Source organism: Vulpes lagopus, chromosome 2 (assembly GCF_018345385.1).
Source record: "Vulpes lagopus strain Blue_001 chromosome 2, ASM1834538v1, whole genome shotgun sequence".
NCBI lineage: Eukaryota > Metazoa > Chordata > Mammalia > Carnivora > Canidae > Vulpes > Vulpes lagopus.
In genome coordinates, this window is record NC_054825.1 from 19,557,630 (window position 1) to 19,572,436 (window position 14,807).

Here is a 14,807-nt window from a genome sequence, read left to right on the forward strand (position 1 = left end):
CCTACGGATGAATTAGGCCTGCTCCTACAGGAAAATCAATGGTGAGTGTATAGTGGAACACTAGCTATAATAGAGGTAAATAAGCACAGGATGTCATGACATCAAAAAGGAGCATGGATGGGGTGCCTAGGTGGCTCAGTCCATCGGTTAAGCATCTGATTCTTAGTTTTGGCTCAGGTCATGTTCTCAGGGTCATGACATTGAGCCCCATATTGGGCTCCATGCTCAGCATGGAGTCTGCTTGAGATTCTCTCCCTTTCCCCCTCCCCCTGCTTGTGCATGTCCCTCTCTCTCTAAAATGAATGAATGAATGAATGAATGAATGGATTATTTTAAAAATGGAGGAGCATGGGAACATCCAATTCTTCTAGGGAAAGGAGTAAGGGAAGATTTACAAGAGGAGGTGATCCTTAGCTGGGGATTGAAGGATGAGTACAGCTTAGCCAGAGAAATGAGAGAAGAAAAACCTTCCCCACAACACACACAAAAGATCAACATGTGCAAGGCCACAGAGGTATAATACCATGGATTATTCAGAGAACTGCAAATGATTTGATATGACTAGGTCTGGAAATTTCAGCAGGACCCAGATCTTAAAGGACCTTGTAGGTCTTGCCAAGGAGAAGAAAATTTACTTCCAAAAGGATGGAAAACCACTATAAGATTTTATACTGGAAAGAGACATGATAAGAATTAAGACTTAAATAATGATTCTGGCAGCTAAAAGAAGAAAGAGCAGGATGACACCTTAGGAGGCTTCTAGGCCATAAATGATAAAAGATTGAACTAAGCAGCTGTGATGGGAGAGAGGTTTGAGCTATGTAATGGTGTAATAGCTGGAATTGATGTCTGAGGTAGAGAAGAAAAGAAAGGATGGGTCTAGCAGGACTCCAGTCTTCCCTCTTACAGGAGAATGTGGCAGGTGGCATTACTTCTTGAAAAAGGAAATATGAGGAAAGGAGTAACTCTGGAGAAAAGATAAATTCCATTTTAAATACGTGTATGATCTATGGGTAATCCAGGTAATGATCAGTTGATATCTATTTATTTATTTTTAAAGATTTATTCATTTATTTTAGAGAGAGAGAAAGAGACTGAGAACATGAGTGAGGTGAAGGGCAGAGGGAGAGACTCCCTACTGAACATAGAGCCTAACATGGGGCTTGATCCCACCACCCATGAGATCATGACCTGAGCTGAAACCAAGGGTTGGACACTCAACTGACTGAGCCACCCAGGTCCCCCATGATCAGCTGATACTTAAAAAGATGATTTCTCAGTAAAAAATGTATTGTAGAGAATGACATTTGTATTGGCTGTGAGTAGAGGAACTACAACTGTTTTGTGCATTTATTCCACTGCTCAAAACTGCCTGGCACACAGTAGGTGCTCCCTAAATATTTTTAAAGACCTTTCATCCTTAGCAGTTTGAATATAATATGTCTAGGTTTATTTTGTTTTATTTTTAATTTACTTATCCTGCCTGGGGTTTACTAAGCATCTTAAATCTGTAATTTCAAGTCTTTTGCCAAACTTAGAAAAATCTTAGCCACTATTTTCTCTCTCATCTTCTTTGGAGATTACAGTTATAACTATGTTAGAACTTTTGATGTTGACTCAAGTCATTGAGGTGCTCTTAATTTTTCTTCAATTTTTTTCTGATCTTCAGTTTTGATCATTTCTATTGATCTATCTTCAGGCTCACTCTTTCATCCAATATATCCAATTATCTATTAAGCTTATTAAGTGAATTTTTTATTCCAGATATTGAATTTTTCACTTCTGGAATTTCTGTTTATTTCCTTTTACAGTTTCTTTCCCTCTGCTGGCAGTTTCCTGTTTATTCATTATGAACATATTTTTGTTTGTGTCATTGAAGATTATAATAACTAGCATAAAATAATTATGTCCTAATTCTGATTTCTGCATCATCTTAGGATCAGTCTCTATCTATTGTCTTTTCTCTTGATTATGGGTCACATTTTCCTGCTTTTTTTTAAGATTGTCTAGTAGTTTTGGACTGTGCTTGCACATTGTAAATGGTACGTTGTAGAGACTATGGCTTTTGTTATGCTAAGCTTCGAATTTTTTTTTTTTTTTAACTAAAGAGTTAAGTTGGTTACTAAATTTTTCTCCTCTGTTGTGGGGAAGGCTTGAAATTTCCATTATTCTTTTATCGCTGGCTGGGCTGATTGAAGTCTGCCTCACATGTGTGTAGTTCAGAGATCAGCCAGAGATTGGGAAAACTTAATGTACAGATTCTGGATGCTCTTCTCTGCAATTCTCTCCTTACTAAGATACCCCACCACCACTACCATTTTCCAGTTACTGTGACAGCCTCAAACTCTGCTAATTCCTCAAATAAATTAATCAAAACTGTGGATTTCCAACCACATTCTAACTTCCCCAGTATGACACTGACTGGTGCTTGCCCTTAGGCAGAAAGCCATTTAAAAACAAAACAAAACAAAGGCAGGAAATTCATCTAGTGCCATTTTCTTCTTCTAAGTATTAGCTCTTCTCTAGTTTCTAGTTTGGTTTCTCTTTACTGCCTTTAGGTAATTTCCCCCCCAGAATTTATAATTATTATTTGCAAAAGGGTTAATCCCATATAAACTACTCTGCTATTAACAGACATGGAGGGTTGCCTGGGTGGCTCAGTTGGTTGGGCATCTGCCTTCGACTCAGGTCATGGTCTCAGGGTCCTGGATTAAGCCCCAAGTCAGGCTCCCTCCCCATCAGGGAGCCTACTTCTCCTCTCCCACCCCTGGTCATGCTCTCTCTCTCTCTCTCATAGACAAAATCTTAAAAAAAAAAAAACAACATGGAATTCGAGGTACCCAGTAAGTATTTCTTGAATAAATTCAAGTGCCTACTATATATCTCCATGTTGATCTCTAATAGACACTATCGTTTGACCTAGTCTAAATGAAACTACTCTTGATTCTCTCTTCCACTTCTAGCAAACTGTTCCTTCCCAAATCTACTTTATTTTATATATATGATACATATAAATATCATATGTATATATGAAAAGACTATCATCCATAAAGTCACTAAGGGCGTCTAAGTCTTAAAGACAGAGAGCCACTCTGCAGTCCTTACCTCAATCTTTGCAATAGTTGACACTTCCTTATGAGAACTCCTCTTGTGGCTTCCATGACATTATTCTCTCTTGGATTTCTTCTTCCTTGGTCTATCTTATAGGCTCTTGTTCTATTGGAGTTTATATTCTAGTGGATATATATATATATATATATATATATATATATATATAGAGAGAGAGAGAGAGAGAGAGAGAGAGAGAGAGAAGATAATAATTTTCTTGGCATTTCCACTTAAACGTATAATAGGCCTTTCAAACTCAACATGTCCCAAACTGGAACACTCTCACTCCAGAGTTTTTGCATTTGCTGTTCTCTCTGCAAGGAATGGTCTTCCACCAAATATCCACATGGTTCACAATTCTTAGTCTCTTCAGGTGTCAACCAAAGTCAACTTTTAAATGAGGCTTTCCTAACCTTTTGCTATACAATGAATATGGCCTGTCCCTTCCTTTTGCACTATGTATAGTGCATACTTTCCTTTATCTTTCTCCATGGAACTTACCACCATGTAAATATTATAGATCTATTTTCAAACTGTTGCTATCAATTTCCCTTCACTGGAATGTAAGTTCCATGAGTGTAAGGCCTTATCACTGCTGAATCCCTAGCACTGAGAAAAGAGCCTAGCATGGAGTAGGTAGGTGTTCAATAAATATCTGTTAAATAAATGTTGAAGCTACTTGACTAGAGAATGAGAAGAAACATGAGTGAGGAAGGAATACTAGCATTCACAAGCAGGGTGGTAGAACAAGAACCTATAAAAGAGATCAGCAGGCAAGGGAAGGAAATTCAAGAGAAAATAACATCCCAGACACCAAAAGAGGAGTTTCCAAGGAACATGCCAAATATTGTAGAGCTCAAATGAAGCAAGAACTGCAGTGGCTTCTGTCTTTGAGAGTTAGAGGGCCTTGATGACTTTATGGATGACAGCTATTTCAGTGATGTGGGAGAAGAGAAAATCAGATCACAGTGAGATGGAGTAGCAGCAAATAGAAACGTAAGGTCAAAGGCTGGGTGGGAGAAAGGCCAAGTACGGAAGAAAGCTAAACCTGTAGGAATGAGGGGTTAATGACAGCTGGAGGGATTAGCCTTAGGCAGAAGGAAGATCTCACCCTTTGACTCTGAGATGCAAGGAAGGAGGAGAAGATGGGTTTGTGTGATGTACAGAGTCAGGCTGATACATATGATTGTATAGGTTATGTCCAATCTGAAGATACCTGACTGAGGGGGACATTCTGTTTTCCCAATTATAAACCCTGATATGGGGCTGTGTTGGCACATTTTCTTTTTCTTTTTTTTTTAAAGATTTAATTTATTTATTCATGAGACACACACACACACACACACACAGAGAGGCAGAAACACAGGCAGAGTGAGAAGCAGGCTCCATGCAGGGAACCCCAATGTGGGACTCGATCCCAGATCCCCAGGATCACGCCCCAGGCCGAAGGCAGGCACCAAACCACTGAGCCCCACGGGCTGTCCATTTTCTTAATGTAGTAGTATCCAAGTCATGCCTCTGAGGTGTTGTGTACATCTTCCCAAGGTTTACAAAGAAGGCCTTGTGTGAACTTAAATATTTTAAATAAATATACATATTAAACTTTATATATTAAATATTACAGATATTTAATGTATGCAAGTGGAAAGCCTCTTGCATACTACTCTCTGGTCCCAATGCCCCTTCTTCTTTCTGATACAATCACCATCCTGAATTTAGTTGTTTTCACTCGCATGCATGGTCTTATACTTTTACTCTACATGTGTTCCCATACACAATGTATTTTTGCATGACTTTAAAATTTGTATCAGTGGTCTCGTACTATACATACTATACATAATTTATTTTTGCTGAACATTTACCCATATTGAGAGTTATCCACATTGATACATGTATCTCTAGTTTGCTTTCATTAATTTCATGAATATTTATTCATCCACTGACTAAAATGTCCCACATTTCTTCCCTCCATTTCTCGGTTGGTGAACATACAGGTTTATTGTTTTTAAGGTTTGTGTTTTTAAAACCAAAGCTACAAAAAAAAAATTAAAAAAAAACAAAGCTGCAATAAATTTTATGTGTCTCCTTATTACATATCTAGAGTTTCTCTTGGAGTGGAATTGCTGGTTTGTGAGGGGTGCCCACCTTCTACTTACTAGATGTTGCCAACTTGCTCTCCACATGGATATAGTAACGTGTACTGCCATCATCCATGCATGAGTATTACCATTTCCTGGAGGTTTTTTTTACAGACTTCTAAATTTTTCCCCATTTACTGGCTTATAGTTTTTGTTGCCATATCCCTGATTATGCATAAGTCTGAGTATTTCTCATATGTTTATTGGTCATTTGGAGTTCTTCCTTTTGTAAATTATTTGTTCATATCCTTTCCTTTTCCTTCTCCTCATTATTTTCACTTTTCCATTAGGCTGTTTTCTTAATGATATATATAGGGTGTTTTTTGTTTTTTGAATTCTGGTTACTGATTCTTTAGTGCAAGTATCTTCTTGTGTCTTTAATTTTTTAAATGATGCTTTTGGTTGAACACATGACTTATATTTTAACAGTTATATTTTTTCAATCTTTTCAAAATGAACCAATTTAGTTTTTAGGTGTGTGTGCTGTAGGGGGAAGTTATCAAAGGAAATTCTTGCCAAGTGACCTTTCTTTTCTCTGTAAAGTAAAAGGAGAAGTCAACTTTGAAGAGATAAACTGTGGAATCCCTGAGGTTCCTCCTATAGCTGACATGCATTGAGTCCACAACAAATGCCTAGATCTAGGAGTAGGTGGGGTGGGGCAGGGGGAGAGGATGAGGTAGGATTTCATACACAGAACCTTGCTTTACTAAAGCTTACCATGAGAGGACTAATACAGGTTAGACTGTGTAACCCTATTGTACTTCCTTAGAACTCAGAGGAAGGAGAGATGGAGATAGGATCGAGTTAATTGTCTATGGACTAGATTAATCAGGGAAGACCATATGTCAACTTTCTTGGCTTCTGTAAACCTAAGAATCACAAAGTCTCAGGGCTGCAAGGAAACAGATAAGGCAAGAGAGGCCATCCCAAGTTAAGGTCTCTCTGCTGCAGGTCTCCAGCTAGTGAGAGGCAGAATGCATGCTAGAACTATAGTTCCCAGATTCAGAGTACTCTTCCACATGCCAGTCAAAGCATGTTGACATGTCTTCTTTTGATCATAAAATAGAGGTCTGAGAATAACGCAAAGGAAAAGCCAAATCAGACCAAACAGAAATTCAGTTAAAACCAAAAAAGACCCAAGACCATTTAATCTGGGTTCACAAACTGTTAGATACAGTTATTATATTCACATTTACTTGTTTGTCTTATGAGGCTATGGGCTATGGGGAAATATGTTATCCTCATTTTTTTTTTTTTTCAGTTGGGACAGAAAAAGATCAAGTGACTTAACCCAGGGCACTTTACAAGTCATAGCAAAAGAGAATCAATAAACATGGGCTCCATGTTCAATAATTTTCTCTTCATAAATCACAAGACAAATGGCACATATGCCTACAAATTATAGTTTCTTTTTTGTTTGTTACATTAGTTTTGTTCTTCCATTAACTGTCAGGTTAACTGGTTCTAATTCCCTCTGCTTGTGGAGAAACATCAAATTAGGCAGCTAATGAGTAACACTGAAGAAAAATAAACCAGAGGTACATTGACTGAATTGCTCATGATGAAGCTATTACAGTCCTGTTTTTCCTATCTATATCCTTATCAGCAAACACAAAGGTAGAGGGACACCTGGGTGGCTCAGTGGTTAAGCGTCTGCCTTTAGCTCAGGTCCCAGATTCCCAGGATCGAGTCCTGCATCGGGCTCCCCTTGGGGAGTCTGCTTCTCCCTCTGCCCATGTCTCTGCCTCTCTCTCTGTGTCTCTCATGAATAAATAAATAAAATCTTAAAATAACACAGACACAAAGGTAGAAATCACCTTCAACTGCCTGGAGAGACACACCATTAATTAGGATCAATAAACAGTTCTTTCCACCCAGAAATGCTTCAAAAATGTTAACTCCTTATATCACATAGTAATCGCCTTATGAAGAAACCAGTATCTTGTGCCAGTGTCAGAGAAATATCCTAACACTAATTACAAGAAATCCTTAGAATATTCTCCAAAATCAAATAGAATATTCATTGCTTTTGAAAGTTTGCCTCCTCCATGTTCTCAAGGAGATGGAATTCTACTAGTGCCAGGCACACCTGGCCCCTCGGATATGATGCCTTGAGTTCTGTTCTAAACACTAATAGTCTAGGGTGCTCTTACTAGATGTAAAAGTATGAAGGGAGCAGAAGAGGGAGGTAGGAAGCTCTGAAGTTAAATCTGGTGAGCAGTCACCAATGCCCTTAAAGAACCGGGTCTTTTAAGATATACTCCCAGGCAGGGAACTGAGGAAAAGCATGTGACATAGAACAGACCCTAGCAGCAAAGCAGTATGGCACTAAAGGGCATGGCAAGTTTGTACATGGAGTGTGTGGTCAGGATGAGAAGCAAGCTGTGACCATATCACCAATGGCCTTATATGGTGGGCTAACAAGTTGGGATTTTATTTTATTTTATTTATTTATTTTTTTTTTATATATATATTTTTTATTTTTATTTATTTATGATAGTCACACACAGAGAGAGAGAGAGAGAGAGAGAGAGAGAGAGAGAGAGAGAGAGAGAGAGAGGCAGAGACACAGGCAGAGGGAGAAGCAGGCTCCATGCACCGGGAGCCCGACGTGGGATTCGATCCCGGGTCTCCAGGATCGCGCCCTGGGCCAAAGGCAGGCGCTAAACCGCTGCGCCACCCAGGGATCCCAAGTTGGGATTTTAGAGGTAGGTATGGGCAAGCACAGATTGGTGTTTCCATAAGATCAATGTGGCAGGCAAGTGTGGAAGATGAATCTTAGGGAAGGAGCCCCCTTTCTTATGCTACTGCATCAGGTTAGAAAAGACAATGATGGCAGCTTGGTCTGCAGCAGTAGAACGGAGAGGAGGGCATACATCCAAAACACATCTAGGGGGTAGAATTAGTTAAGTAATTCTTGGAGAATTCTTGAAGAAGGAGAAAGTAATTTTTTTTGGCTGAAATTGGAAAAAAATTATTAAGAGCATCAGTGTCCCAGAATTCAAAAGAAGATGAAATCATGCAAAAATTTAAAATTTAAAAAAATTTAAAACTTCTTTATAATAGTCCATCATTTTCTACCTATGAAGAATCTATTTTCAGAGAAAAAATAAATTATTCGATTTTTTAAAAAAAATTTACCCTAGTGGCTTTTCTGTTTATAAAAGTCATGTTTAATGGCTTTTGATAATCACCAATTGTGTCAACAATTTTTGGGAAATTCAACAGAAGAAATGCTTATAATTTGTGTATCTGAGATGCTTATGCATAAGCAAGCTCTCCTACAGCATAAAATATGTAATAGCATCTACATATTAATATCTTTCTCTCCCCACACATGCACAATCAGGTATCAATTTAAAACAAACATGATATCATCTGCAGGAAGTGCCAAGGCATTTTTTTCCATTAGCTTTTATATGAGAGAAACAAAATGAGAAGGTGACATTGTTTCATGGTGCGTTTTTTTTTTTTTTTTTTTTTTTTTGAGGAAAAACTAAGCCTTATTTATTTTTTAAAACTGAACCACTAGGAAAATATATCACAGCCGTGAAACACCAACCATAGGCTATATTATCACTTCAAGTAACAAGCTGGTAAAAAGACAATAAGGTCCTAATCAAAATTATAAGGTGCTAGAGCTGGGGCAGGAACCTTGCTTGCTGCCAAGGCCCCAGGCAACAGTAGTATTTGGTAATGGGTGTGTGTTTGGTGTGTGTGTGGGGGGTGTCCCTCTTTTGCTTTAAAGGAATCACAGCTCACCTGAGTTGCTTATTTTTTTCTCCTTTGATCTTCCTATTGCAAAGGGATTAGTCTCTTTCAGGGGGCTAAATAAGCAATCCTGATTTTAGGCTTTCATTCCAATCTATTCTATAAAAACCATGTTTTTTCTAAATCCAGTACTTAGTAACTCCCTTAATTAAGAAGAAGTTCCTCCTTCCATGTTTATCCCTGGACACTGGTATAGAGTGCAATCAAAACCCTCTTTCCCTTCAAGGAGAGTGCTACTACTGCAAGACTGCTCAGTGGCTCTGCCGCAGATACCCTCAGGGCCCATCAGGGCAGCCAGTGAGAGGGAAGGTCTGAGAGGGAAGGTCTGCTTCCCATACCCAGTGTAACATCACCTCTCATGTCCCCCCCCTCCCCCCAGTCTCCTAGCTGGAAGATGTAATGTGTATTTCAAGAAATGCATATCCACATCTTGATGGCCAGAAACACATACAAGGAAGTGTTCAAAGTTCTTATCCAAACTACCTCTCTCAGGTCCACATCTTAAATCAACTTCATGGCCTTGTATATAAATAAAAACCAAGCAAAACAAAGAGCCAGAAACCCTTTTTCCCTCTTGCAAATTAGTGTTTTTAGCTTATAGAAAATGATTTGGTGATCTTCTGGTCAATAACAGGAGGTTGGCAACAAACAGAATCATCTCTGCTCACACTCTACCCGATCACAGGCAGGTTAGAGGAACCTGCCAGCCTGTCGGCACCTGGGCACCTGCGTACTAGGAAGAATGTGGTGCCCTGGAGGGCTCTGGCTTAGTATACGGGAGATCCCTAGTGCTAGGACAAGCATGTGAAACCTAGGATATCAAAAACTCTCCTGTGCTGTCTCTCACCCAAATTTTAGCATCAGTTTTCTCTATTTCACTTTTTAGGGTCGAAACAAAGGAACCAGTGTCCAGAGGGAAGTGACACATGCTTCAAACTTGATACTACCCTTAATTTCTTCATAAATTTCACTTTAAAGAACAAAACTTCCAATTCTCTTTTTAAATAGATTCCTGCTGTCACCGATGGCCCATTGCAAAGACTTCTATTTCCCAATGGACTAGAGAGACTCTTTCGTCTTCTTGGTCACGGTCGGGATGAGGTACGTGTGGTCATCCACATATTTGGTCACAGAAGTCTCCAGCTGCCACTTCACCTGAAGCTCTTTACTTCCTGCATCTATTGAATCTTTGGCTTTGTCATTACAATGCATGGTGCACCAGGCCAGGCAGACCTGGAACTTCTCCAACTGGGCTTGAGCCAGAGGCGCATGGCAGTGCTCAATGCACTGGTGCACCTGCTGCATGGACGTCTGCTTGTCCTCACAACAGCTGGCACTGCACCAGAACATGAGGCCCAGCATCTTCCGGATGTTCTCTCTCTCCAGACTCTTCACCATGGAATCTATCTACTGTCTCCTGCACCTGGAGCTGCTGCAACTCCTCCATGAGATCCTGTACTATACCCCTCCGCACCAGTGCTCACATGGACTCTGGTGCTTGGCCCCCGTTTCACAGTTTCTAATACAGGTAGCTTCTGGAACAGAGGCAGTTGAAGGGGTGACATATAAAAAGTATGCCTTCTTCAATACTGTGGATGATGTGGTACACTGCCCAGATTCCCCTTTCAGAACTCAGATGCTCGTTCACCCAGAACTAAGGAGTGTTGGTGGCTGACAGTTTTCAGCTGAATTATTTTCAGCTCCCTTCACAGGGGCAGTCCACATCTATTGGCTTATCATCTGGGGTTGGGTGGGTATAAAGTAGTGGCCCCCTTCACTTAAGGAGTAGAGGATCTTTGAAGGGCCATCTACCTCCAAAGCTCTTCTAGGAATGGCTGAAGCTATGCAGCAACTGCTTCTCCCTCTCTCTGCCCAGCGCTGCTCCTGTCACTCTCACAGGTGATGTTCCCAAGGCCACTACCCAATAAACTTCTTTGTAGAGACATGAATCCTTTTCCCAGGAACCCCAACCTATGGCACCAATCAGGACCACAAAAAGCCTTTCATGAGGGGCACCTGGGTGGCTCAGTTGTTTGGGTGTCTGCCTTTGGTCAGGTCATGATCCCGAGATCCTGGGATCAAGCCCTACATCAGTCTCCCTGCTCAGTGGAGAGTATGCTTCTCATATACATAGCTATACATGTGCATGTATATATACACACATATACATAGCTATACATATACATGTATATATACACACATATACATAGCTATACATATACATGTATATATACACACATATACATAGCTATACATATACATGTATATATACACACATATACATAGCTATACATGTGCATGTATATATACACACATATACATAGCTATACATGTGCATGTATATATACACACATATACATAGCTATACATGTGCATGTATATATACACACATATACATAGCTATACATATACATGTATATATACACACATATACATAGCTATACATGTGCATGTATATATACACACATATACATAGCTATACATATACATGTATATATACACACATATACATAGCTATACATATACATGTATATATACACACATATACATAGCTATACATATACATGTATATATACACACATATACATAGCTATACATGTGCATGTATATATACACACATATACTATAAGCCATTTTTTTTTTCTTGGTTGTTTTCCCCCATCTCCTGCCCTGAAAAGCTGCTTGACAATGTTACTTTCCTAAGTCTCCATTATTGGAAGAGGCGGGGCTGTGGTGGTGGTGGTAGGGGATAATCAGACATCAAAAGATGCCTGTGTTCTCACTGCCACCTAATGGGTTCTTGGAGCATTGAGGCCTCTATTGTATAGTTTTTTTTCAGCTGCTGACACTGTATCAATAAAATGGCTAAATGTGACCATATCAAACTAGTTTTTATGAGGCAAAACTCTGGGGCTTATTTTGACTTCTGGAAAGAAGTTGTATTAACTGTCTCCTTTTTCTTACTTACATTTGAGTATATCCATCCCAGGCCACCCAGGTTGTTTAGTGTAAGTATTCTTAAAAATTTTTTTTTGTTCTATTATCCACTGTGCAATAAAAGTGGTATGGAATGTTCCGGGCTGTTTCTGCAATAACTAAGTTCTTTCTAAGACAAATAGTCAACATGAACACTCAGATAAAGAGGATATTTTCAGGGGCTGTGATGCAGATGAATCCAATTAACTCTGAGTTTAAGACCATTTTAAGACTACCACTGGAGACTTTTATATGAGAAAGCCAAGTAGGGCCAAAAAATGAAAAAAGCTCCTGTCACCACATCAGAGGGTAAGGCCCATTGGACCCTCTCCTGCATGTGGGGAAGTTAAAGTAATTTATTCTCATGCTTTCCTTCCTGGCCTTCAAAGAGCTCCTGTGACTGCTTCAGCCTCCACTGCCCACATCTTCCTGCTAGACCTTGACCCATCCAGCTTTCTACAGCCTTTTGTTTCTGACAATCACATATGCTTTTGTAACCTTTCATATTACTTCTAAGCTTGTTAAACTACTGCTAGCTCCTAGAGATCTTCTCAATTATCTACCTGCTGCTTTCCCCCACAATGGTCCCCAAACACATACATACAAAATACCACCTAAAACTATTCTAGCTAGTTTATGAATACATTTCTCCATCTTTTTATTTTGAAAAATTTGAAACATAAGTTGAAAGATTACTACAGTGAACACATATATCCCCAACAGTGACCCTTAGCATAACATCTGCACATTTTAATTCCTTCTCTTCATCTATACACACACATACATTTATACATGTATACACATGTGTAGGTCTGTATATATATCCATACACTATAAATACATGTACAGATACACATTTATACATATATGCACACACATTTACATATGTATACATTTATGTACACACATTTAAACATATATACATAGCTATACATGTGCATGTATATATACACACATATACATAGCTATACATATACATGTATATATACACACATACATAATCTCCCCTTATCTGCAGTTTACTGTCTTTGGTTTCATTTACCCGCAGTCAACTTTAGTCAACATGCACATGATCCTCTTCTGAGGTATAGTCAGAAGGTCAATAGAAGCCTAACACTATGTCACAATGCCACATCATTCATCTCACTCCATCTCATCACATAGGGATTTTATCATCTCATGTCCTCACAAGAAGGGTAAGTACAGTACAAGAAGATACTTTGAAGGAGACCAGAGTCAGATAACTTTTATTATGGTATAATGTTTGGGTTTTTTATAAGATATTATTTATTTATTTGAGAAGAGAGAGAAAATGTGTGAGTACAATGGGGTACAGCAGAGGGAGAGGGAGAAGAGTATCAAGCTGATTCCACACTGAGCTGAGCACAGAGCCCGACATGGGGCTCAATCTCGTGACATTGATATCATGACCTGAGCCAAAACCAAGAGTCAGATGCTTACCCAACTGAACCATTCAAGTGCCCCTATTACAGTGTATTGTTATAATTGTTTGATTTTATTTTTATTTTTTAAAAATATTTTATTTATTTATTCATGAAAGACCGAGAGAGAGAGAGAGAGAGAGAGAGAGAGAGAGAGAGAGAGGCAGAGACACAGGCAGAGGGAGAAGAAGGCTCCACACAGGGAGCCCAAGGTGGGAATCAATCCTGGGTCTCCAGGATCACGCCCTGGGCTGAAGGCAGTGCTAAATCACTGAGCCACCCGGGCTGCCCTGATTTTATTATATATTATTGTTAATCTCTTACTGTGCCTAATTTATAAATTAAATTATCATACGTATGTTATATATAGGAAAAAACAGTATACATAGGATATGGTACTATTAGCCGTTTCAAGCCTCCACTGGGGGTCTTGGAACATACCCTCCCCCCAACGTGGATAAGGGGTGACTACTGTGTGTGTATATACATAAAAGCACATATATACACATATGTATACATCTATATTCATCCACACATCCACATGAATTTTATGAAATTCCATACAATGTTTTTGGCTGAACCATTTTTTTTTAATTTTTTTAAATTTTTATTTATTTATGATAGTCACAGAGAGAGAGAGAGAGAGGCAGAGATACAGGCAGAGGGAGAAGCAGGCTCCATGCACCGGGAGCCTGACGTGGGATTCGATCCCGGGTCTCCAGGATCGCGCCCTGGGCCAAAGGCAGGCGCCAAACCACTGCGCCACCCAGGGATCCCCATGGCTGAACCATTTAAAGATAAATTACAGGTATATGGCACTTCATCCCTAAATACCTGAGTGAGTCATTCTTCTAAGTAACCTAAATAAATTTCACACTTAATAAAGTTAACAATAATACAATAGCATCTAATACCCAGTTCATATTCAAAATTTCCAAAGTATCCTCAAGATTTCTTTTATGGCTTCTTCAAGGGGCACAGGGACCTGACCCTTGATTCTGAGTCACTCTAGACTTAGGAACTTTAAAAATGCAATAAATTTTTTGATCATCTATCAGTCATTATTCAGTTCAGCCCAACTTAACTCACATTTGGCCAGAGGAGTCAAAATTGATTCTGTGAGGTTTTGACCTAATCCTATTAGTTTTGGGGTACTTCCTTGCTTTCTTGCAAGGTGTTCTAGGCTCACTTTTGTACTTCTCAGGCCCAGAAAATACTTCTGGGCCTGAGACCCCAAAATAACCATTTCTCCAAGAAATGAAATGCTTTCTTTCATGGAGAAAGGGATCTAGATATCAAGATACGGGCACCCTGCATTGGGAGAAATTATATGTACGCTTCTAAGAAATACATATATAAACAACTCTGATTC

General features: G+C 39.2%; 1 protein-coding gene across 1 annotated transcript; it reads right to left on the reverse strand.

Moving 5' to 3' along the window:
- Positions 1–10,076: 10,076 nt before the first annotated feature.
- On the reverse strand, positions 10,077–10,792 carry LOC121485310 (protein FAM136A-like). The gene has a single exon (XM_041745497.1). The coding sequence runs from the start codon at positions 10,413–10,415 to the stop codon at positions 10,077–10,079; it is 339 nt and encodes a 112-aa protein (XP_041601431.1). The 5' UTR covers positions 10,416–10,792.
- Between the last annotated feature and the right edge of the window lie 4,015 nt (positions 10,793–14,807).